Below are 26,370 nucleotides of genomic sequence, written 5' to 3'. Positions count from 1 at the left end.
CTTATGGTCGGATCGGACCAATGAGGTGTTGACTTCTGGTGTGGAACACCGGTCACTCATGTTGGTAATGACTAAATCTAGGATATTGTTGCCCCTGGTGGGGGTGTGGATAAGTTGATCCAGGGCATTGGAGTTTATGAATTCCAGAAAGTGTTGAGCGAAGGATTTGTACAGGAGTAGTATTCCCAGTTAATGGTGGGGTAGTTGAAATCGCCCATTATTAGGGTGTTTGGTTGAACCCTAATATTTTCCAGTACATCAAGAAAAGAGGAGTGGGAATCCTGGGGCATGGTGAGTGATATGTAGCAAGCTACAATTTGGATTCCTGTTTTGCCCAGAGTTGGTTGCACTTGGATAACCTTGGCTGCATTATGCTGTGCAACTAGCCTAAAGGTGGTGATATCCTTAATGAATATGGACACACCTCCGCCTTTGGTTTTCCGGTCCAGGCTACATAGCTGAAAAGTGTGGTATGAGTTATAGCCTGGTAGTGCAGAGGTGCTTTCTGGAGCCTTTAACCAGGTCTCAGTCACTGCACAGATATCGATGTTCTCCATTTTAAGGAGTGTCTCGAGTGAGTGCATTTTGAGATTTAGACTTCTAGCATTGAGTAGCTTCACCCTCAGTTTTTGCTTGCCTGTTCCTATTACGGTGGTGAAATTGTCATTTGAACCTTGCCTAAAAAAGGCACTATAGGGGCGACAAGAAACTTAGCCAGTATCCAGAATCCCATTGGTGACAGGTGCAGGCCATCTCTGGCAAAGTATCGTGGTCTGTCGACCATGTCATCTCAGGCAGACAGATACTGGATCCCTTTAGAATGGCACCAGAAGCTTAGCCCATTGTTAAAGTCAATTGTTTTGTCCTTGTACTGCGACATCATTCTGGGTGATGGCAGAATGCTGCTCTGGGCTAGGGTCATACCTGCCTGAGCTACAAGATCGGAGAGCTCTTCTATGTCCATTTTCATGTAGTCCAGGGAGGTACATCTCAGGTCGTTCACACTAACATGGGCAATGACAGAGTCATATTTGTACTTTTTGTTGAGTGACCTGAGTGCGTGGGTTATGTGGCGGATCCTGACACCCGACAGTAACCTTCTCCTTCTTTAGCCTGGTGAGTGGGACATCAATGTGCCTGACTATAGAGTCACCTATGACTAGTGTGTTGGGTATGTTGTTTTGTCTTATTGGCTGTGGTTGAGTGGCACACTGAGTCTGCGGGCTATGTGTCATTTGGGTTGTGTTGGGGGATGGAGGTTGCTTGCGTTTCTGCTTTGGAGGTCCCTGTTGCTTAGACAGATTATTATTGAGAGCCTCCGCGAATGTTTTTGTGTTACTATGTGTGGATTTTGATGGTGTAGATTAAGTGAGAATATGTGATGAGTGTGGTGTGGTGCAAGTGTTTACCTTCTCCTCTTGACTGTCAAGTTCAGTCTTGATTGGAGAGAGCTTTACCTCCAGTTTAGCTAGATAAATGCATCTCTCACAGGTTGTAGTGTTGGATGGTAGGAGGAGAGGGTTGTCTGTGTACATGATTTTTGTTAAAAGGGTGTTACAGCTGCAGACATTGATGGCCATTCTACCCTTCCTCATTTTCCATAAGATTAATTAGGATTAGTCATCAAACTAACCCTTCCTTTATGCTTAAGTTTGTTTATGGCATCTCTTTGAAACCATTAATTTGCCTACCTTTTTTCCTTTTCATCAGAATAAAGGGGAGCAGGAGAGACAGAGTCTTGCATTTCTTAGACGTACATAGATGGGGCAGATTTTATTTAGATTAAATGAAATGTATCAGAATATCTGATTATCTTTTTGTGTCTTTCCAGGACATGAGCTTGGGTTCTTCTGTTTTCAAAGAAACTATTTCAAACTGGATTTCTAAGCCCATTGCCTTTTGTTCTTCCCATGGCAAACTAGAAGCTCCATTAAAGCACATTCCACTAGAGTTGCAGCTTCTTCTGGGGCTTTCTTCAAAGGTATGAATTCTAGATCTGCCCTTGAAAGAACTCTTTGGTCTTCAGTTCACACTTAAACATAAGATTCATGTATTCCTTAACGAAAGCGGAGTTTGCAAGGTCCATCTGTCAAGATCATTTGGCTCATAACTCAGATTTATTCCTTCCTGTCTTCTTAGATAGCTTTGAGAATATCTTATCTGTTAGTAATATTACAACAGTGATCCAAGGAAGGATATAGTACAGTTGTCAAAGACTGTACCATAACAGTAGATGCCTAACTGATCACTGTTGCATTATTACATTTTTCCTCTTGTTAGGCCGTGGTAGTTTTTTTTCCTCTCATCTTAACTTGCATATATGCATATAGTTGCCTCTACTTCTGCTTCAGGTTGTGGGGCAGAAAAGTTCTAAGGTAAGTTGCATCCATTTGCCCCTTTTGTACCTTTACCTCCTTCAGGGTGAGGTCATACTTCGGATGTACAGCATTAGAGGAGTGCCCCAAACTTTTATGTTGGTTGGACATACGTCTTTGTTTAGCAGAATATCCCGTCTATTAGTAAGACTGCACAGATATCAGTCGGACATGTACTGTTATGGTAAGTTCTTAAACAACTGTAATTTGTTTGTTTTATTTCTGATAACACTATGTTGGCTTCCTGCTGAAACACTAGTTTCAATGTTTATTTTGTGTTTTACATTCATGCCCAATTATTTTTTGTGAATTTTACTTTCAAGTTAATCACTAAAAACTGTTCTTTCTGTTCTAGCAATGCATCACATCTGAGCTTGGTCCTGATGGATATTTGTATTACGTTGATTCTAATGTTTTAGTGAGTTGCAAAGCAGATATTTTATTCACTTTTCCGGCTGCTTTTCAGCTTGGCTTTTTATGCATATACACTCTTGCAAGTTCTGTATCAGGGTTTAAAAAATAACTAGGTGGTGGTATCTCAGAAATTAACTGTAGCTTGTCTTCCCTTTGGTGTAATAACAGGCAGTAACAGTTTAATCATTGCTCAAACACCTTGGGCAACATCATGTATATTTTGGCACGTTTATTTCATTATGCCTGTGCAGACGTTTTAATACTTATAAAAAAAGAAGAATGTATTTCTTTAGAAACTTTATCAAACCTAGTAAGAATATCCTGCTGCTAAATAAAAAAAAAAAAAAAAGTGGGAGTGCGGAATCTCCTTACTTTTTGTCATAAGTATTCATTTGCATTATTGTCAGGAATTCATGTCTCTTGTGTTTTCTATTCATGCCAGTCTGCACGGTGCTGCATGTGCTGCTTTGTTGCTTTATCCTTACAGCATGTTGATACTGTGTCATTAAAATATAGTACTGTTTTTCAGAATGTTTAATATGGATTAACATGTTCATTGAGAGTAGATGTGGACTTTCAGTGCATGCACATGGATAATAAGACAAAGCTTTAAGTGGCTGTGCATTATTTTATCTTACAGTAAACATTTTATGCAAGTTGGCATTTATCTCCAAGTGAAAGTATGCTGTATCTGGCATTTAGCAATTCAGCATGAAGTATACATAAAATTAATATGCATTTTTTTTGTCCAGTCAGTAGATGTTACCATCCTCGAACGTCAGATAGTTGAATGTTTAACTCATAAAACATAATGTGCAGCTTTAGTACTATCTGCAGATGTTACCCTGATCTAGAGTCAGTTTAATGCTTAGCTTGTAAAACATGTATAAATAGTTTTGTGTCAGTGTGGGAGTTCAACATAATTTAATGTGTGTGTGTGTGTGGGGGGTTAAAGCTTGGAAGGAAGACTCTCTTGCCATACTGATAAATAAGCATTTACATTCCAACAGCAGGAATAAAATGCAGTTGGAGCCAGTACTAGAACAGGTGGTTCATAGCAAGTTTTAGAAACACTGTAGTTTAATAGAGCATGTTTACTGTCTGTGGTTGACTGTAGTGTTAAATCTTGTACATCAGTAAAATCTTATTTGAAAGTTAGGAATAAGTCAGGTCAGTGTTATTCAGGAATATAGCCCTGACTACTTGCAGGTGACTTTGGTCCATTTGGTGGCTCAGGGACCTAAAGGGGCAGGCTCTGGTGGATGGAAGTGAGTGGCAGAAAGTGTTACACCTAATGGAGACCGCTACATCAATGTGCAGTCATGCTAGAAGCCGAGGTGAACTCCCAAGGAGGACAGAAGTGCTCTTACAGGGAGAGGGTAAGCTGCCCTGCTCCCTTCCTACCAGCTTTTACCAGGAAATTGAGGGCCAATTGGAACTCCAAGGCAGAAACAACTAGACCAAAGAACTCTTGCCTAGGTCGAGAATGCCCAGGTCTAATCCTTCAGGAATGAATGTGCTGATTGAGTGAAGTGAGAGGAACCATTGGGCAGTGTTCTTTTGGGGGGTATTAGGAATAAAAGTTTATTTACACCCTACCCAAATCAGCATATGACTTTCACCTAGAACCTGTATCACGCGATCCCTTGGATCACTCCTGTTAGCATGACTGTGCAGCACCTAACACTAAATTGTCAAAAGTAACCATGTAGCATTCTGACAAGATCACCACTTAAGTTATTTAAGGCAGAATTTGTCCTAAGCCTTAGAAAGTCCTCAGTGTGTCAGTATTTTTCTAATGTCTTTTATGCTGTGTGCTTTCCTTTAGTCTACAACTGTTAAAGATTGAAGCAATCCATTATTGGATTTTAAGTTCTTAAACAATGTTATCATCTTTCTTCTTTTCAACTAATTTGACATGTGGGGTTGTCACATCCAGCCTCAGCACCTTATATCAAAGCTTTGGATTTCAGAGTTCTGACTCTTCCCTTACCCACAAATCCCCTCTCCTGCCTAAATTACCTCAGATCTTGCTTGCTGCCTGCCTAACCAGACGTGTGGACTGATAGCTCCATAGCTTTTCACAATAAGTGAAGCTGTTTTTTTTCCTCCCTTTCAAATTTTTATGTATAATGATTAAGTTATGGTAGTGCTGGGTTCTTTATATTAGTACATATTAGTAGGTATTTAATGTAGTTTTCAGGTTTCTGGTGTGTGTGTGTGTGTTAGGATAGTTAGATACTTAAAATACATTTAGAGATCTTGTAGTTTGAATTAATGTAGTACATTTTTCTAATTCTAATGTTGGAAAAGTCTACAGGCTTCAAGAAGTGTTCCTCCTAATGGCACAAAATCCTGCCTCATGATCACATTTGTAGTGTGTTTTCTGTTTGGGGCCTTCCACTTGCAGGATTTTTGCTAAATTTGTGCTGCATTCAGCACTAGAGCCTTGCAAGGGGAAAGGCAAAACCAATATTATTCTTCCCCCACAGACAGGGTCCAAAATGTCTTCAGACCCAAAGACACCTTCTGCTTCCCCTTTCTCTGACAGAAGATGAGACAAAAAAAAGGGAAAGATCAAAAGCAGAGTAGAGAGGAAGGGAAAGAGACAAATGAAAAGTCAAGTCTAAAGAAAAGAGACAGGAAGACTGCTCAGACAAGTTTAAGAAAAGGGCTGTACACCCCACAGCTATCGTGGGCCCAGCACCTAAGGTTTCAAGGCAGTCAAAGCCTATTGTCTAATAGGATCCAGACTTACTCCCTGAAAACTTCATTTTCTCTGGGGCCCATCATCTCTATTCTTCACTCACCTATCTTAGATAAGATCCCTTCAGTGCCTAAATGGTGAAGTGTTTGAGGATTCAGATTCAGCTGGGTGTCCTCCCATTTCCTTCCTCAAGGACAGGACCAGGATCAGACCCTTCCACCCTGACTGTATTGCTTCCCACTCAGTCTCTAATTTTATTGCTGGTGCATGTTGTATTCAACCTACCTGTGGTAACCAGCTTTGGAGCCTATAGCCCTGGAGACCTTAGCTTCAAGATCTTCATTCACTCCACATCAATGTACTCAGGTCAAGTGGAGTGCTGGAGCCAAAATACCAGAGTCGACGCACTGATAGTGGAGTCGGCACCAAGGTTTTCAAAGCAGTCCCTACTGCTTGGGGCTTCAGTCCTGTAAAGCATAGTTCTGAGGTCTTCCTCTGAGCCATCAGCCCTTGGAGTCAGTAGAGTTACTGATTCTGTTAATTTAGTTGGCTCTTCCTAGGTTCCATGTCTGAGGTGGCTTTCGAGGCTGTGGAAAGGACTTTGGCTGGGCCAAGATGACTGGTACATGCTCAGAGTTTGGCAGCATCCAGACTCTCTCTGAAGACTGTTCCTACTTCCTCTCAGTCTGGTAGAGACAGACAGAACCTATAGGCTTTGAGACCACTTAGTGTTTGAGCCCCACATCTGATTCTGATGCGTCTCCATCAGAAGTTCCAAGGCACATCCCCCGGAAGAGGATTTGCAAGAGAAAGCATATTGATTCCTCTCCTGAGTCTGCCACTGAAGACACCGATTTAGATGAGGGAGAAGACTCTCTGATTCTCTCATTTTTTCTCCCAAAGATATCTCCTTTAGAGGCCATTTTAAATTGATGAAACTGGGGGTGGGGGGATGGCCCCGCACAACTCTTTCTGCTGGATTGGTGTTTCTCAAAGCTTTTGGGTCCAGCCCTTTACTGTCCTAGGTTGTCCTTCCTCCCTATGCCTTAGTCAATTTCATTGCCTAGAAAGGCTGGAAGGAAGCTGATGTAGCACAGCCAGTTCAGAAGAAACTGGACAAAATTCTAGTCGCCCCTAAAGAAAGAAAACACTGGGCTAATGGTCCTCCTGTAGCCGCCATGGTGGTAGCAGCAGCCGCACACACACCAAAAAAAAGGAATGTCTGTAGAAAGTTCCTGTGTCCATCCCCATAACAGGGGAGTTGAAAGCAATGGGCAGACTGGGGATACTGACTTCTGCTTCAACCAGTTTCTCTCTTCATGCACTAAAATACATGGTACACCTGACACATATCAAGAGGGATTTGATCAAGGAGCTTTCAAATTTCTTGGTAGGTAACTTACTGTTGGAGATCCAAAAATCTGTAGATACCCAGTTGTCTTCCCTACTGTCATTGTCAAATGTTGCTTTCAGACTGTCTAATGCAGGAGATGGCGCAGCCTGAGCAGTTGGCACAGCTATTACTATGCATCTTCATGCCTGCATGCGGCTATGTGACTTTGAGGAAAGCTTTAAGACATTCTTTGTAAATGCCCTCCTCCAATGACTCCACTTTGTTTGGACCAAAAGTCAAGATACACTTACCCAAGAGTGAGCATTATGGTAAGACCTTGTCTGGCATTGGAATCGTTTTTTCACCTCCTCAGTAATCCTCCTCCAGGAATCAAAGAGGAGGAAGAAAAATGTGTTTCAAAAAGTCTCAAGGTTTTTACCAAAACACTCCTGAGGACAGGCCTTCCAAAGACTGAGGCATTTCCATGAGACATAGCCCAAAGGGCTGAGACAGTGTGGAAAAAGTACAGTTTTGTACCTACCATAAATGTAGATGTTCGAGTGTTCACACTGCTGCAGTCATTACACTTGGGTTATGCAGCTGTCAGGCGGTCCCGTAGTCGGCCTAAGTTCCAAAGTCTTCGTCCAGTATCGGTTGCTGTCGCTTCTTCCCTGACGTCAGTGTGCCAGGGGTATATAAGATGCAGCCGACGCCATTTTCTTCAGTTTTTCTTGCTCAAAATGTCAGGTGCCCCCAAGTAGGTAGGCAATACATATTGCTAATCAAAAATAAACATATTCAGTAAAAACAATACCTTCAGTTACCAGCAAATACACCCCAAAGGTTGTATAGGATAGAAAGGTATAGATAAGTCCAACTAGTTCAGAGGGGATGGAGGGAGGGTAACCTGGACTGCAGCAGTGTGAACACTCAAACATCTACATTTATGGTAGGTACAAAACTGTACTATGTTCATCGTGTTACACTGCTGCAGTCGTTACACTTGGGTAGAATCCCAAAGCTGAGATTGGGTGGCTGGTCTTTAAAGTGTTAGGATTGGCTATGAGGCCCTGCAGAACTGCAGTAGCAAATCCTGCTCTGGATTTAGAGTAAAGAGGCAGGTGGTAATGCTTGGTAAAGGTGTGCACTGAACTCCAAGTTGCAGCCTCCAAAATTTCCTTGGTAGGTACTCCTCTGAGAAAGGCTGTTGAAGTGGCTGTTGCCCTGGTGGAATGTGGCCTAATGTTATTTGGGACTGATTTTCCATGCTGTGTGTAGCAGTACCGAATACAGTGTCCTATCCATTTGGATATAGTCTGCTTTGAGATAGCCTTGCCCTATGATCCTGCAGCATATGCTACAAACAGTTGCTCAGTTTTCCTGAAAGCCTTTGTTTTGTCCAAGTAGAAGCGTAGCTGTCTGTGTATGTCCAAAGAATGCAGATGTTCCTCCGCTTTATTCTGGGGGTTTGGATAAAAAGTTGGCAAATGGATGGTTTGGTTAAGAGCCACACTAGATACCACCTTTGGCATAAAGGTACGGTTTGTCCTTAAAGATACCCTGTCCTGATGAAAAATTATAAAAGGTTCCACTGTCATTAATGCCTGTAGCTCTGATACTCTTCGTGCTGAAGTTACTGCCAGGAGCAGAGCTGTTTTCCATGATAAAAATTTTAGATCGGCTGTATTGGCTGGCTCAAAAGGTGGTAGGGTCAGTTTTTCCAAAACGAAGTTGAGGTCCCAAGTTGGTGTCGGTGCTCTCCAGGGTGATCTTATGTTTTTAGCCCCTCTGAGGTACTGCGTTAGCAAGGGATGAGAGAATAAAGGAGAATTTGTGTTGTAATGTGCTGAAATGGCAGAGGCGTGGATCTTAATTGATGAGAAGGATAGGCCTCTGTCCAGCGTCTCAGTTAAGTATTGTAAAATCTTAGGAATGTTTGGAACAAGAGAGTCAAGGCTTTGAGCCTGGTAACAGGCGCAGAATCTCTTCCATTTTTCTGAGTAAGCTTTCCTGGTGCTAGGCCTCCTGGCCTCCAAAATGACATCCATAACATCTTTAGAGAGAGGTGTTGCCTGTTTGACTAATGTATCTGCCATGCAGCTAGGTGTAGGGTTTTGAGCTGAACCGTGCAGGATCTGATTGTTTTGTTGAGTCAGAAGGTGTGGAATTTGAGGCAAAATCCATGGTGGCCCTTGAGCCAAGTTCCTTAAGATAGGGTACCAGTGCTGGCGTGGCCAGTCTGGAGCAATCAGGATCATCTGTGGTTTTTCTTGTCTTGCTTTTAGGAGTACCTTTGAAAGGAGAGGCAGTGGCGGGAAGGCATAAACTTTTAGGTTTTTCCAGCTGAACAGAAGAGCATCCACTTTCCATGCTTGTTTGTGATAAGTCCTTGTGCAGAATTTTGGTAGTTGGCAATTCAATGGGGAGGCAAAAAGATCTATGTCTGGGCATCCCCACTTTTGCGTTACCATGCTGAAGATTTTTGGATTCAATTTCCATTCATGAGAGTCTGTGATATTTCTGCTTAGATCGTCTGCCAGAGTATTTTTCTTTCCTGGCAGGAATTGTGCTTGCAGGTGAACTTGATATGTTAGAGCTGTGTTCCACAAGGTCATGGCTTTCCTGCATAGGGGATAAGAATGAGTGCCCCCTTGCTTGTTTATGTACCACATTACTGTGGTGTTGTTTGTCTTTAGTAGTAATTGTCCTGGGTGTAGGAGGTCCTTGAAAGTTGTTAGGGCATTTTGAACAGCCAACATCTCTTTTTGATTGATGTGAAGATGCATCTGGTCTGTGGTCCACTTGCCCTGAATGCATTTTCCTGCCTTGTGTGCTCCCCAGGCGTAATCTGAAGCATCTGTTGTTAAAGTTTGCCTGGCTATGGGTTGGGTAAAAGGCTTACCCTTGTTTAGGTGACATGCCTGTGCCCACCATCGAAACTCCTGTTGTAGGCAGGGAATCATTGGTATTACTGCTTCTAAATTGTGAGAGTGTTGAGTCCAAACACTTTTCAGGTACCATATATGCAGTCTGGCATATGGTATTAGTAGTATGCAGGATGCCATGAATCCCAGGGCCTGCAGAATTTTTCTTGCAGGGAGATGGGACTTTCTTGCCAGTAATTGAACATATTGAGTTAGCTGAACTTGTTTGTCTGGCATGAGGTAAGCCATCTGGGCCGTTGTATTTAAGCTGGCACCCAGGAATATAATCTGTTGCGAGGGCACTAGTTTTGACTTCTTTTCTTTTACTGTATACCCTAGAGAAATTAGCAACCTTTTTACAAATGCCAGATGCTGTAGAAGAATGTCCTTTGTCTCTGCTTGAACGAGGCAGTCATCCAGGTAGCGATATATTTGAATTCCTTTTTGTCTGCAAAATGCAATTACTGGTGCCAGGCACTTTGTGAAGACCCTGGGCGCAGTAGATAAGCCAAAGGGCAGTGCAGAGAATAGGTAGTGCAGTGTACCAGCTTTGAATATGAGGTGTCTTCTGCAATTTTGTCTGTTAGGGACATGCAGGTGTGCCTTTTTGAGGTCCAGAGTAACAAGCCAAGTCTTCTTGCTCAGCATGGGTAGAAGCTGCTGTAATGTCAACATTTTGAATTTTGGAATTTCCAGGTAAGTATTCAGAATTGAAAGGTCTAGTATGGGTCTCCAGGCCTTGTCCTTTCTGGGGACCAGGAAGAGTCTCGAGTAAAATCCTTGTCCTTGTTCCTGTTGTGGTACTTTTTGAATAGCTCTCATGTCCATGAGGGCTGAAATTTGTTTTTGTGCCTCTGCCTATTGATTTTGTGGCAGGTCTGGCATTCCTTTTAGCCTTTGTAAAGTATGAAAGTGGAATCTGTAACCTTGAGACACAGTATTCAGAACCCATTTGTCTTGGGTGATTGTTTGCTAGTTTTTCCCCAAAGGGGGCTTCCAAAAGGGATGTGCTTGGCTTACGAAGGGGAAAGGCATTGTGACTGTTTCCTGTAAGGTTGAGACTTGTCCTCACCGCCATTTGGGGTTGAAGTGCCCCACTGTCGTTTTCTGTTTGAGCCTTGGGGTTGAGATCTGCCTCTTGGGCGTCTGTATCTGCCTCTCTGACACTGGAAAGGACCAATTCTTTGTTGGCCAGTTTCTGCTAAACCAAGGTGGCTGTACCTAAGAAATCCTTGACTGTTTGCATAGATTTAGCTTTATCCTCCATTTTCTTTAGCACCTCTTCTGCCTTAACACCAAATAAAGTATCATGCTGTAAAAGACCATCCAATAACTTTGCCTTAACATGATCAGGTAAACTTTGTTCTTTTAACCAAGCATGTCTTCGAATCACAGAACCTGTAACTGCGGCTCTACAAGAGGCCTCTAAAGAATCAAATCCACATTGCAGAGTATGTTTTCCCACCTGTTCAATTGCATGCTATAAATCCTGCGTTTCTTTACAGTCAGGAGCTTCTGAGCTTGCAAGCATTTTCTGTTTTAACTGTGCCATTAAATATTGTTGGTACTTAAGCATGTGAAACTGGCAATTTAAAGCTCTTACTGCTAAAGTTGCAGAAGTGTATACTTTCTTCCCCCATCTATCCAAAGCTCTGGAATCTATGTCATAGGGTACTGGATTTTTTGCAATGGAAGCCTTAACCCCTTTTGGACCCTGGGAAATAGTTTCTGGATCAGCAGAAGGGTTTTTATTAAGAAACTTGTGAGAGTCAGGGACTCTATAATACCTGTCTGGCTTGGCTGGAGCAGGGGGCAAAGAGTCAGGAGATAAACTGGATTCAGAGAACACATCATCCACAATATCTAGTACAGGCGGAATAGCCAGGGGCTTGTGTTGAGGCAATAAGAGGAAATCCCTGAGCCTTTTCTTGGATTCTGAGTAATCCTGACTTTCCCAGTGGAAATGCTCCCTCAAGGTATGTAAAGTTTCCCCAAAGGAATAATCCTCAGGAGGAGAGGCTGAAGGGATAGATTCTTCAGCATCAGAGTCCTCATAGGGGGGTAGAGAGTATCCGTGGTCTGAAGAGGAATAAGATGAAATGGAAACCTGATCAGAGGAGTCATAGTCTGTATCCTGCCTAGGCCTTTTCTCAGGAGGGGGGTGGGAACCCCTGATTAGAGTAATGTGGTCTTTGGCCATTTTAAGCATTTGTTTCTTAGGCATGGAGGACTGTCCAGGAAAATGCTGTACTTTAATGGTACCTTTGTCTTGGCTGTTGTTTTAATGGTGAGTTGTGAAGGTCTGAAAACACCCTTAGAAGCCGATGCCTGCTCAGCGGCTCCGGACCCATCTTAAGGATTAGTTTCCGTAGGCCCAATACCTTGAGTTTCCAGAGGCCTAGATGTCTCCCCATGGGAATCGGAAGCGGCCTGTCTCTGAGGTAGCGGGTGTCAGGGGCTGAAAAAGCGCCTCACTGAGAACCGGCGACTGGCCTAGAAGAGGTTTTGTCATCGGTTTTGGACCTCGGATGCCTGTCTTTATCCTTGTCTTTGCGTTTTTTCGGAATTGAGGTCATCTGCTGATCTGACGGCATCGTATAATTGAACCTTCGGACAAAGTAGTGCAAAGCAAAATCAAAACATCTTTTTATAGTGCGTTTGTTAAATCTATTACAAAACCGACAACTAGTGACGTTGTGATCAGGGCCTAGGTATGGAATACAGTAAGAGTGGAAGTCCTTATGAGGTATTTGCTTCCCACAAGAAATACAATTATTAACTTTTTCTGACATTGGTCTGAGGCAAGAGAAAATTTTCCCCAACAGGGTACTTAGCTTTATTGAAGACTTCGGATCTGAAATTCAACTTCGAAAATCTCAGGAGTCGGCCGACCGGCACTTGCGAACTGCTTTTGCTTCGGGCACTGCGCGGCAAGAAAGACTGAAGAAAACGGCGTCGGCTGCATCTTATATACCCCTGGCGCAGTGACGTCAGGGAAGAAGCGACAGCAACCGACGCCGGACCAAGACTTTGGAACTCAGGCCGACTACGGGTCCGCCTGATGGCAGGATAACCCAAGTGTAATGAGTGCAGCAGTGTAACACGATGAACATCCAAGATTTCCATGGACCTTTCATAGAGAAACCTTATCAGCATCCCTGAGCACTTGCCCGACAACTGCACTCTGGAGGCAGTTAGGGGATGCTTTTCCTTACACCCTCTAGCCTAGCAAAATATAATTTCTGATTCTTGGGTGCTAAGGATCATAACCAGATGTTACTACAGTACTCTTTTTCGAATCCCCAATCATTTGGAATCTGCAGCAACAGAAGTTTCAAGTTTGCTGGACAAAGTAGTTATCTAACCGGTCCTGCTAGACCAACTAGGACCAGGAGTCTAGTCAAGGTTCTTTTTAATTCCAAAAAAAGAAGGGAGACCTCAGACCAAAATTGGATCTCAGAAGACTGAATCAGTTTGTAAAACAAAGTTCCGGATGGTCACAGTGCATTCAGTTCTACCTCTGCTGAGGAAAGACTATTGGATGTGTTCTATCAGTCTCCAGGACACCTACTTACCATATCAAGATCCAGAGGCAATCCGTAACATTTCTCTGTTTCCAGCTGGGAACCACTTACTATCACTTCAGAGTTCTGCCATCCGATCCCACCACATTCTCCCAGGTATTATCAAGGTTATGGCAGCTGTAACAGGGTATCCAAATGTTCCATGTAGCTAGACGATTGAATTCTAACTGCTACTTCCAGGGATCTACTTGTGAGGCATGAGTCATTCCTGTTGCAACTGACAACTCACTTGAATGTTTCTATAAACATCATCAAGAGCAAGCTGTCTCTTCTCAGTCATAGAATTCATAGGTTGCCACGTAGACACTGTACATCAGATAACAAAACTTTCCTTAGCACGTTGCAGGCATTTCAAGACTATCTACCCAGTCAGATCCACAGCTTTGTAGGTAGTAAAACATCCCAGACCTCCAGACTTGACTCGTTTTGTGCCTCCTAGGTCTAATGGCTTCTTCTGTAGTGATGCTTCCTTTAGCCAGATATCACATGAGCATTCTACAGTGGACACTAGTTGTACAGTGGTGACAAAAATTGCATCCCCTTCAGTATAGAGTACCCCTCCTGCAGGTCTGCAGAGACTACATTCTGTATTTGGTTTTGTCCAACTCAGGACAGACATTTCTGTCCTCAGATACCAAAAGCCACAGTGACCACAGATGCTTCCCTTCTTAGGTGGGTATGGAGCCATTTCAAAGGAAAGACAGTCCAGGAAACATGGTCTTCAATAGAGGCTAAACTTCACATCAGTATCTTGTAGTTAAAAGTGGTCTTCTTTATGTTGCAGGCATTTCAGAACTATCTATCCAAGGATATGATTGCCATGCACTCAGACAATATGTCATTGGTTTAGTACATCAGCAAACTTGGTGAAACCCGATCATGCTGTCTTTGCCGCAAAGCCATGAGTGTTTGGCAGTGGGTGATGTCTTCAAAATCCCTTCTGTTAACGCATATACTTGGGGTGACTAATATCCTAACAGACAAACTGAGCAGAACTATACTATTGCCTCACGAGTGGTCTCTCAACAGAACAGCAGCAACAGAGATTTTCAGCCACTTTGTAACAACTTGTTTGCTGCATGCCTAAACAGCAAGTGCAGAAGTTAGTTTGCCCTCATACCTCCACAGGGATAGTCACCTAGAGATGCTTTTGTTCATCCTTGCCCCCCAGGTCTTCTTTATACCTTTCCACCAATTCTCCTCATTACCAAGTTCATTCAGAAAGCTACAGAGTGCATGACCAGGGTAATTCTCATTGCCCCCTTCTGGCCTTGGCAGGTACGGTTCCCCTTTCTTTGGCCTCACCTAATTCACCCACTATGGGTTAGGGACCCATTTCCGAATCTCCTCTCACACCCTTCTGGGTTACCTCCACCAGACTTCAAAGCCTTAAAGCTAACCAGCATGGTTTCTCCAATTCTAACAATTGCCAGAGATGCCATGCTTTCATCACCAGTAGTCCATATCATATTGCAGTTAGCAGCCATTTCAAACTTTAACAAAAGGATCAACAATGCTTTTGTTACTTCTCTTAAAGTGACCAAAGCCTTCCTTAGAGGGACTTTTTTATTGAGACCCCTCAGATCATGATCCAGTCCCTACTTGGTATGTTACCATCTTACTCCAGTCTCTAACTCAAAAACCCTTCGAACCAACAGCATCTATAGATGTGCAGTTTCTTTGATAGAATCCTGTTTTTCTGATTGCCATTGCATCTGCAAAATGTGTCAGAACTACAGACACACTCATGCAAGTCTCCCTTCCTACTTTTCATCAGGACAGTTTGTCACTGAGCCAACAGATTGATTTGCCGGTTTTCTTTCCACATTTTACTAATAATGGAGAAGATGCATAACACACCTCAGAAGTGCATAGACAACTCAGGTTCTGTCTTCATCGTACTAAGAATATCAAACATTCAGATCTGCTGTTTATATCCTTCTACAAGAAAAAGCTGGGACAATCAGTATCTAAGATAAAACTCTCAAAATGGTTAGCAGACTGCATTTCATTTGTATATGATTTATAAGGTATGTCTTGAAAATCAAAGCCTAAGGCATGCTTTTCCAGAGCAATGGTAACTTAAGTGCCATTTGGAGAAAGAGTGCCTTTCAGTGATATATGCGCTGTAGCAACTTGGTCTTCGACACATACCTTTTTATCTCACTACAAGCTAGATGTGCAGTCCAGAATTCACACATCTTTTGGCTCTGCCATACTCAGGAATATCCTTCCTTGAGGGCACCCAGGTCCCCATCGGGTAGTTTGGGAATCTGTCCCACATGTTGAATCAGGCTACAAAAGATAACAGATATAAAAGTTATGCACCTACCATAACTGTAGATCTGTGTTGTCTTTTCATCTGATTCATCTCCCTTCCCCCTATCAGATTGTCATTATTTACTTTAAGGGATCGGCCAGACTTGCTTTGGTCCCTTTCTAATCCCTTTGTAACTTTTACACTATATAGTCTTTGTTGTATTTTCCTCCTTGTCTTTTTTTTGCATAGTGGTGGGACTTCATTTGGACTAGTCAGTAAACTTGATCTGAGGTGGTTCAGGTAGGAGAAAGGAGTTGAGTAGAGTGGGAGTCAGAGTTCTCAGATCCAAAGCTTTGTTATAACGTGCCAAGTTCAGATCTGACTGGATCCAGCAACCATGCATGTTGAACCAGACAAAAAGAAGGCAGCATGGATCTATCATTATGGTAAGTACGTAACTTTTGTTTATGTACATCACACTTTGACTTAAGCAGCTGCTTCTGCACAGGACCTACTTGGATACCTTTTAGCATATACTTTTGTTTGAGAGGCATTTTCACTACCAAAGTTTTAGGTGCAAGTAGTGTGTGTCAGAATAACTGCTGTATAATTTGTAGAGCTGGTGTCTTATGTCAGAGTCACCACTTTCCGTAAGATACACATTTATTCCATTATGCTAGTAGGCTGCATAAGATAATAGCTATGCACAGTTGTGTAGACTGTATGTTCTGTGGATGTAATTACTGTCTTTGACATAGATTTTGTTTAATTTCCCAGGCAAAACACAGCATGGAACTAGATGGGATAGTGCCCAAATTTTGTTTTCTGTTTGCGGTCATCTTCAAAGAAGGTAGTACATTTGCGTCTAAGTGTACTTGTAATAGTAGATCTTTGAGGAAAGGTCAGCGTTAATATTTATTTTATTTATTTTACATTTTTTAACCGGGAGAGTCCGACTGGATACATGTCCATTTTCAGCGGAGGCCCGGGGAGAAAAGCTCCAGGTACATAACAGACATATGAACATTGTTAATGCAAAAAAGGAAGATAGTTGAGTTCTAAATACAATATAAAGATACATCACATCTTGGGAAAAAAATGGCAGCATATAAAAAAAAACATAGGTCAGTTACAAAGGCGAGGCGTCTTGTTAAAAAGCGGTTAGGGATAGTGAGGTAAGAGAAGGGTAAATGATAGTGGTTAATCAGGTTTGGAACAGGGACATTGCCAGAGAGTATTGAGATGGGGTTTAAGCTTTTTTTTGAATTGTAGGAGTGAAGGTTCTGAGGTGAGCATGGTCGGTAGGGAGTTCCACATTTTACCTACAAAGTTTGAGAATAGAGAATCCCCAGCAGAATTATTGGCTTTGGTGGTTTGAGCTAAGGTCTTATTGGAGGAGCGTAAAGATTGCAGGTTAATATAGGGGTGAATGATGTTTTTCAGAGCTGGTGTTTTCTCTGGGTGATACAGTATCTGATGAGCCGTTTTGAGTTGGTTGAAATGGAGTTGGCTGGAAAACTCTAACCATCCTAGTTGCTTCAAGTTAGTGCAGTGGTGCGTTCTAAAGGTGGAATTTGTGGCAAATCTAGCTATGTGATTGTAACAAGAAGCAAGTTTGTTAAGGGTTGTCTTGTTTAGGTTTGTAAAAGGGGAGGCATAGAAAAGAGTTGATAGTAGGTGTGTGCTGGCAATTGTAATTTTAGCATGAGGAGTGAGAAAGTGTTTTACTTTATAGAGAGAGCCAAGCTTTTTATTGACGATTTTGATGATTAGATTGAAATGGGTGTCAAATTTAAGGGAGTTATCAATGGTAACACCTAATAGCTTTGTGTGAGCTTCTGGTGATATAGTGATTCCATTGGAGGATGTAATAGAGAAGGTGGGGGGAAGAGTCTTGTTAGTGGGTGAGAAAGTAAGTAGTTTTGTTTTGTTGGGGTTGAGAACTAATTGACGACTTGAGAACCATTTTTCTATTAGGTTGAAGGTGTCTTGGGTTGAAGCAGTGAGGTCTGCCAGGTTGGAGGCAGTGCTGATGATAGTCGAATCATCTGCATATTGAATGCATGTGGCATGGGGGGTGATTGTCGGCAGGTCATTAACAAAGATGGTGAAGAGAAGAGGGCCAAGAATAGATCCTTGGGGAACTCCAAGTGTAACAGGTAGGCATGTGGATAATTTGTCCTGCCATAGAACAGCCTGTTGCCTATTGGACAGGTAGGAATGGAACCATTTCAGCGTGGAATTGCTGAGTGATAGTTTTTTTAATGTATGGAGGAGTTGAATGTGGTTCACCATGTCAAAGGCCTTGGAGAGGTCTAAGAAAAGAGCAGATGATAGTTTATTATTGTTTCTGAAGTTATTGATGGTATTAGAAAAGGATAGTAGGGCTGATGTGTGGTACTGTGATTTGGCCTGAAGCCATGTTGGGAGTTGGCTAGAATTTTATTTTTGGTGAGGTGTTCCATCAGTTGTTTGTGGACACACTTTTCCATAATTTTGGCCAGGGGTGAGAGTATAGCTATAGGTCTGTAGTTGGTTAGCTCTAGTGAGCTACCACCTTTATGGAGAGGAATAATGTGGGACATTTTCCATATGGAGGGGATGAAGGCTTCTGACAAGGTACGGTTTATGATTATGGAGACGGATAGAAATGGCCTCAGCTGCTTTTTGCAGAAACTCAGCTGGGAGAAGGTCAGCTGCTAGCTTAGTGGGTTTTAGTTTTTTAAGAAGAGATGTTATAGAGGATATGGGTACTGGATCGAAGGTAAATAGATGATCTGATGTAGTTGTAGTATTCTGCTGGCTTGGGTAGTGGGAGTGGGCTGGTTGTTTGTTTGAATTGTGTGGCCAGGGATTGTATAGTTTCTGTGAAGAAACTATTGAATGTGTTAGCAATGTTTACAGAGCACTGTTTGCAAGTTGTTGGAGTGGGGGTGGTTGCCTGGCCTGGGTGCAGGAGCTTGTTTAAGCCTGCCCAGAATTTCTGTGGATTATTAAGGTGTTTGTGTTGGAGGTGGAGGAAGAAGTTTTTTTTTATCATTTAAGATCATTCTTTTAGTTTCATTTCTAAGTTGCCGGAAGGTTTGGTGGGAGTGTGGGTCTTTAGAGGTACGCCATGTGACCCACATCTTGTTTCTAGATAGGATTTTGGATTTTGTTTCCTTAGAGAGCCATGGTGCGGTTTTGGTTTTAGTTCTAATGGACCGTATTGGAGCATGGGAATCTAGAATCTTGAGGAAGGTGGTGTTGAAGTAGATAACTGCCTCTTCAAGAGGAAGAGACTTGAGTATTGTCCAGTTGTGGGCTTTAAGTTCAGTTTGAAAAATGGAGGCGTTGAATTTATTATTGTTCCTCATTTTTTTTATGGTTGTAAGAAGGGGGGTGATTTTCTTGAATTTGATAACATAGGTGAGTAAGTGATCACTCGTCCTCTGGGTGAGTACCTGCTGAGTACTGGTCAGGATCTTTATTAGTAAGGATCCAGTCCAGGATGCTGTCTTTGTTTTGGGGTTTACCTAGTCTGGTAGGAGTGGATATGAGCTGAGAAAAGCCATGTAGATTTATGCTGCTAGATGGGGAGCTAGATGAGAAGGAATTCCAATCGATGTTGAAGTCACCTAACACTATGGATTCCTTGGGGTGAGTTTGTGTTAACCAGTGGAGAAAGTCCTCTAAGGTTTTGTTATTATTGTTGCCTGGGGGGATGTAAATACATGCTATATTTATGCTTTTATGTTTGTTTGGTTGAAGTTTTACAAGTAGAATTTCGGCATTGTTTGTTAGGAGGGGTTGTGGGTAGGCAAGGGAGATTTGTAATGTATTTTTGTAGAGTATGGCTATACCGCCACCTTTACGAGTTATTCGGTCTGCTCTTAGTATATCATACCTGGTGGGATTATCTGTGTGTCTTTCGTACTTGGTTTAAGCCAGGTTTCTGTGAGACATAGTAGGTCTGGGGAACAAGTAGCTAAAAGGGCATGTAGGTTGTGAATCTTATTGTTTACACTTCTGATGTTTAGATGACAGGTCAGAAGAGAGTTAAAGGGTCTAGAGTTTAGATTGAGAAGTGGAGGGGAGGATAGGGTGGAATTAGAATTGAGTGGAGGGGAAGGGCCAGGGTTGGGGTGGATATCACCATCTGTGGCTAGTCTGTGATTCAGAGTGGTAATGAATTTGAGGGCTTTGAGTAGAAGTTTGTAGTAATGTTTATCATTTGGCCTAATATTGGTAGGTTTGATAATTACATAGCGTTCGAGTTCTAACAAGGTGGGTGAGTAGGGAGTTGAGTCATGGCCTCTGTTGTTAATTATGGGGGAGGGGTTGGTTTGGTAGCCTGGGTGGTGGAAGCCTATGTAAAACCAGGTTTCATATAGGGTAGCTAGGTAAGGGACAAGTAGGAGGGGAAAAGAGTTAGTATGATAAGCTTCCTGGGTGGTGTCATATTCCGTTTGATCTTAGAGGCGGTAGTGAGGTACAGGAAGTTAGTGGACAGTAGGGGAGTGGTTTGAGGTTATAAAAGTACAGTACTGGGCGGGTGGGAATAGGGGGCAGGGCGGAGCGAGCACGAGCAAATCGAGTGCTCATGAGCGGGTTTACACTTAGCCACTAGAGCCCAGGTTTCAAGATGCAACTCTGAATAATTAACTTGCAGGTGAGTAATCTCGTCTAAACATCAGGTTCAATTCCTATGCTTTGGGAGCTTGTTTTTAAAATTTTATAGCTGTTTGCCTTAGTTTTAGTGTGTGTTCTGTAGTTTAAGTGGAGTATATGCAAACAAGCTTGGATTTTTTGTTTGGGTAAGCCTAGGGAGATTCGTGCTAGTGCTGAGGACCCTTAAATAATACTTTAATTTAAAGTCTATACTAAAATGACCAGATAATGACCTGTTTTGTTTTTACAGGTTGTGGGCAATAGTAGAGTAGTCGCTCGAAAAGGGCGAAGTTCTTTTCTGCCTCACGCTGTGCAGGGGAAGACCTGGGAGGGATAGAGAGAGCTTGATTTCAGAGGCAGTCAGAAGCAGCTGTGTAGCTTAAACAACATTAGACTACCCGAGGAAACCCTAAACTATGTTAGTAAAATCTTCACATATCTTTACATATAGCATAAATCATTATAACACATTAGCATTTTACTGCAACAGTGTCTTATGACTGAGAGTCAAAGAAAGTTGAATGTTGAATATCCTGCTTCTCAAAAAATATACAGAAGGCTCTCAATTTTCACTCTAATGAACAGCCCTGCAAAGAGCTTGTCATACTAAAGTCTGGTTACCAAACACATTTAGCTATAGAGACACAACTTAGCTTTAAAGAAACAAGTAGCTACAATATTCATGCTATTCAATAGTGCATTATGTAACTATGTAGCAAAAAAGAGTTACATCAGTTACTAATCACACAATTCAACTTAAATACATTTAACAGTCTATTAGGAACAATGAATAACAGTTTAATACATACCTCAGGAGGTAGAGGCCGGTAACAAGGTCCTACAGCACTAGGGATTTGAAATTAAAGGCACCAGACAAGGTTATTTCAAACCTTTGTAACAGGGATAGAATGGGGGTGGGGGTTTACACTAAGCCACTAGAGCCCAGGTTTCAAGATGTAACTCCTGAATAATTAACTTGCAGGTGAGTAATCTCGTCTAAACAAACATCAGGTTCAATTCCTATGCTTTGGGAGCTTGTTTTTAAAATTTTATAGCTGTTTGCCTTAGTTTTAGAGTGTGTTCTGTAGTTTAAGTGGAGTATATGCAAACAAGCTTGGATTTTTTGTTTGGGTAAGCCTAGGGAGATTTGTGCTAGTGCTGAGGACCCTTAAATAATACTTTACTTTAAAGTCTATACTAAAATGACCAGATAATGACCTGTTTTGTTTTTACAGGTTGTGGGCAATAGTAGAGTAGTCGCTCGAAAAGGGCGAAGTTCTTTTCTGCCTCACGCTGTGCAGGGGAAGACCTGATGTTATGTGATCCTATCTCGCCTACATTCTGACTGATGGGTTCGGAGCCGATCCCTCGGCTCCGACTCGGCACGCTTATGCTATAGAGCGAGGCCTCTAATTGGCTGAGCTATCTTTATCCCAGGATGCACCACCAGTAATCCCCCAGATCTCGTTTGCCGCTTACAGAGCTTGGACGTGGTCTCAACATTGGCTGGGCTAAGTACTATATGTTAGGCTTTTTTCCTGTCAGTATTTGCTTCATTTAAAACCCCAAAGCTGTTTTAACGGCTATTCTTTGTGTACGAGTGTTTTCTAGCAATTTGATTGAAATTTTCATATATTTTCCTGTCAGAGAAGGTTCCGTTTAAGTTAGAGGGGCCTTCCCCTGTGGTTACCACTACTTTAGTGGTTGTGTGTGGGTCAAGTACACGTTTGAGTTAGAGGGTCTTGACCCTCCTTTTTTCCCCTTTTTTTTCTCTTCTCAATCTTGTGCGTAGATAAAAAAAAAAAGAAAAAAAAAAAGTTCTTTAGTTTAAATATTTTCTGAGTTAGTGGCATACATATTTGTTCCTGTGTGTCAAACCCTTAAGTTTACTGTTGTTGTCTGTTTTTTTGTAGGATTATGTCTAAAGAACATAAACCTTCCGGGTTTAAAAAGTGCACGAGGTGTGGCTTCAAAATGTCCATAACGGACGACCACTCCTCGTGCGTCTATTGTCTTGGCGCTAAACATCTGCAGGAATAGTGCAGTGTATGCCATGCGTTTTCCTCCAGAGTCCTCCAGGAGAGGAAAATCAAATTAATCCTCAAAGGATTAATCAAGCCTTCCTTCGAGGAGGCTTTATCTTCCTCTCCGTCTCCTAAAAAGAGGAAAGCGCCGGCTCCGACCAGTCAGTCGGAACCGACGGCTAAGAAAACTAAGCAGACTTCTCCATCGGCTCCACGGACTTGGGCCGAGGTCGAACGGTCTGCCTCGATGCCTCCAGCCTCGACCCCTCTGGTTTCGAGCCGAGGTCTGGGGCATCGAGGCGGGTCACCCTCATCGGCTCCACTGATATTGGAGCCGATAAGGGTCATCGGCTCAGACACTTCCCCTCGGGCGAAGTCCTTATCGGCACCGAGAAATTTCCTTGAAGGTTTCCTCGAGCCGATAATTGTTGAGTCATTCGAGCCGGTCCCGAGCCCTTCGGAGCCGATGGAGAAATCGGTTCGGCCCGATCGATATCTTGAGATCATCCAAGATGTCTGATTCGGACATCGACAGGGTGCTCCTTCGACTCTTCCAGTCTCCGGTGTTCCAAAGATGGTTTCGCTCCAGCCCATTTGGCCGGAGCCGATGGTCCACTCCTACTGTACTTCCTCCTCCCAACAGCTTCGCACAGTTGGAGCAGGTGCTGGTGGAACCAGTGGAGGTGTTAGGGTCAGGCCCGACCCTTGCTCCGACTCCGGCTCTTGGGTCGGAGTTCAGTGCACGGACTTCTTCCTTCGGCCCTGGGGAGGCTTGGGATTGATGCTTTGGTCCCAAGTCTCCCTCTTGGTGCGTCGGCGGGAGTACCGTCCACTGTCGTGGCCACGGAGGGGGGACCCTCCCAGGATTCTGGTGGTCCCGCCTTCAGGGCTATGAGGAGTGCTTTAGCCAAATCTTCATTGGCTACCTCCACAGTTTCCCCAGCTCCTTCCCTACATTTGGAGACTGGGTCATTGGCAGTCCCTCTGTCCGTAGACAGCGGAGCCCCTGGGCCTCAGGTTACCCCCGCTGGGGTTTCTCCCCCTCCTGGAGGTCCTTCTGAAGCCTCTTCGGAAGAACCTCCCAGGAAGAGAACGTGCAAGAGGAAGCGCGTTGACTCCCCTGATGAGTCTTTGACATCTGACACCGATCTCGATGATGCAGAGGGGTCCCCCAAGTCGTCCTCGGATGATGTCTCCTTTGCAGACATCCTGGAAGCCCTAAAACAACGAGGCAGCTGGCAGTCCAAACCTCCCTCTGCTGATTAGTCGGTGTTCCTGAAGGCCTTCGGGGCTCAGCCCTCTGCCTCCTGGGTGTCTCCGCCCTTCGACGAGCTCTTGGATTTGATCTGTCGAAGGGCGTGGGAACACCCAGACTCTGTGGAACCGGTGCCCGCTTGTCCAAACAAATTTCTCTCGGCGCCCCCGGACAGAGAGTTCCTTACGAAAGGTGTGGCTGTGGATGCTATGGTGGTGGCATCTGCTACCCAGCAAGATGTAGCAGAGGCTTCGTCCGTCCATCCTCCTAATAAGGAGTCTAGGAGCATGGATCGGTACGGTAAGCGCACCCTTAGTTCAGCGGCCTTTACTCTGAGGTCTTTGAACTACCTGACGCACTTTACGAGATTTCAGAGGGATCTGATTAAGGAGCTATCCGATACCCTCTTAGGTAACCTGCCTGAGGAGCTGGCCCAGACGGTTGGATCTCAGCTGGCTACAATGTCGTCCATTTCGAACTCGTCCATGAGGCTCATTTCGTATGCGGCCCGAAGGCGGTAGAGCGGCAGTACAGGCATTGCTCTCGGAGACAAGCCTGGCTCCGCCTGTGTCAGTTCGCGGAGGCCTTCAAGTCTTCATTTGCCGGCGCCCCCTTTGATGGGTCCTCCCTGTTTGGGCCCAAGGTAAAAGACACACTTACCCGCTGTGAACAGGAGGGTAAGACTCTGACTGCCGTAGGGGCACGATTTTCCACTCCCTTTCGGCCTTATCCCAAGGCTAAAAGAGGAGGGAAGATGTGGTTCCGTAGATCTCATAAGTCTTACCCCTCTCAGCAGGAAGGTTCCCCCTCCAGAGGCAGAGGAGGGGGAAATTCATCAGGAAGACGCCGTCCCAGAGGCGGCAGAGGCCCTCGCAACACTGGAGACCGCGAGTCCTTTCGTGGCTCTTCAGCTTTTCATAGTCCCTGTGGGATTGCCCGACTGTGCTGCTCCGGAGCCAGTCGGGGGTCGTTTTTCGAAGCACCTGAAGGCCTGGGAAGGGATCACTCAGGACCAATGGGTGCTTCGAATTATCGCCGGAGGTTACTCCATCCCATTCTGTTGTCCCCCAGTCCAAAAAAATCCCGGACCCGCCACCCAGTCAACGGGATACCGCAGCCTCAGAAATTTCAAAGCTGCTGCAAAAAGGAGTCATCCAACCGGTCCCCGCAGACCAGATCGGATTAGGGACTTACTCAAGATTCTTTTTGGTGCCAAAAAAGACCGGGGACTTGAGGCCCATTTTGGACCTAAGCAACCTAAACCGTTCAGTCAAGAAGTCCAAGTTCTGAATGGTCACTTTACAAATCATTCTCCCATTGTTGGAGAAAGGTGTTTGGATGTGCTCCATAGACCTCAAGGACGCGTATTATCATATCAGAATACATCAAACGTCCAGGAGACACTTGCGCTTCAGCCTAGGAGGCAGTCATTTTCAGTTCCGTGCGCTGCCCTTTGGTCTCACCACAGCCCCCAGGGTGTTCACTAAATGGTTGGCAGTAGTGACTGCTCACCTGAGAAGTCTAGGATTCCAGGTGTTTCCATACCTAGACGACTGGCTCCTAACTGCCACCTCCAAGCATCTACTTCTACGGAGCCTGCAAGCCACAATATCACTGGGCAATTCCCTTGGAATCACCTTCAATTGGCCAAAGTCTGTGTTGCGGCCATCTCAAAGAATAAGATTCATAGGGGTAGAGATAGATTCAAACCAGATGCGGGTCTATCTACCTGCAGACAGAATTCAGACCATTCAAAATCAGGTTCGAGCCTTACTCCCCAGGTCCAAAGCCCCAGCCAGAATGGTCCTACAGCTATTGGGATCGATGTCTGCCACAGTTCTGCTAGTTCCCTTGGCAAGGTTACACATGAGAATCCTCCAGTGGCTTCTTTCAACTCAGTGGTCCTTTCAGGAACTCCCTCTCAATCATCTTATATGGATCACAGAATCTTGCAAACGGGACCTTCGCTGGTGGCTAGTGTCCTCCAATTTGGATCAGGGACGACCCTTTGTTCTTCCTCCTCCGGCAGCCACTTTGACCACGGACGCCTCCCAGATGGGGTGGGGGGGACATTCCCTGGGCAGGTCAGTCCAAGGCAAATGGCACCCAGAAGAGACCCCTCTCCACATCAACATCCTAGAAATGAGGGCAGTACTCCTGTCCCTTCAAGCCCTTCACGATTACCTCCCTCAGGGCGTAATTGCTGTTCACTCAGACAACATGTCAGTTGTCTGGTACCTGAACAAACAGGGAGAGACCAGATCCTATCCTCTTTGCAGAGAAGCGATGAGAGTTTGGGAATGGGCAGTCTCGACCAAACGCTTCCTAGTGGCTACTCACATACCGGGCAAGTCCAATGTCATAGCCGACAGGTTGAGCAGAACCATCCTCTCTCCTCACGAATGGTCTCTGAATATGACAGTTACAAGGCAAATTTTCAGCGAATGGAGAGTTCCGTGTTGCGACCTCTTCGCGACTCCTCTGAATGCGAAGTGCAAAGAATTTTTCTCCCTAACCCCGGCTCCGGGGAAGAGCCCCATGGACGCATTAGTCCATCCTTGGCCCACCGGCCTCCTTTATGCCTTCCCTCCAGTTCCTCTCCTCCCCAGGGTGATTCAAAAGGCATCTCTCTTAGGGAGCAAGATGATCTTAATTGCTCCTTACTGGCCTCGTCAAGTGTGGTTTCCCTATCTTCGGAAACATGCTCTGGAAGGTCCATGGTTCCTGGACCAGGTCCCAGACCTACTGCTTCATCAGTCGGGACTACAACACCAGTCCCTACACACCTTAAAATTGAAGGCCTGGCTCCTCCTCTTCCGACGATAGTCAGGAGACATGCACTGG

At 44.1% G+C, this 26,370-nt stretch overlaps 1 protein-coding gene across 1 annotated transcript in view; it reads left to right on the top strand.

Moving 5' to 3' along the window:
* LOC122809125 overlaps positions 1–26,370 on the top strand; it is a 3,089,885-nt gene that overhangs the window by 1,984,804 nt on the left and 1,078,711 nt on the right. Inside the window, exon 9 of the mRNA XM_044080384.1 lies at positions 2,731–2,793. Within this exon, the coding sequence (XP_043936319.1) occupies positions 2,731–2,793 (63 nt within the window). The remainder of the gene's footprint in view (positions 1–2,730; positions 2,794–26,370) is intronic.

This window comes from Protopterus annectens, chromosome 8.part0 (genome assembly GCF_019279795.1).
Source record: "Protopterus annectens isolate FY-2018-M chromosome 8.part0, PAN1.0, whole genome shotgun sequence".
NCBI classification, from domain to species: Eukaryota; Metazoa; Chordata; order Ceratodontiformes; family Protopteridae; genus Protopterus; species Protopterus annectens.
Note: the sequence above shows the minus strand (reverse complement) of the source record. Positions and strands in the feature narration are given on the sequence as shown.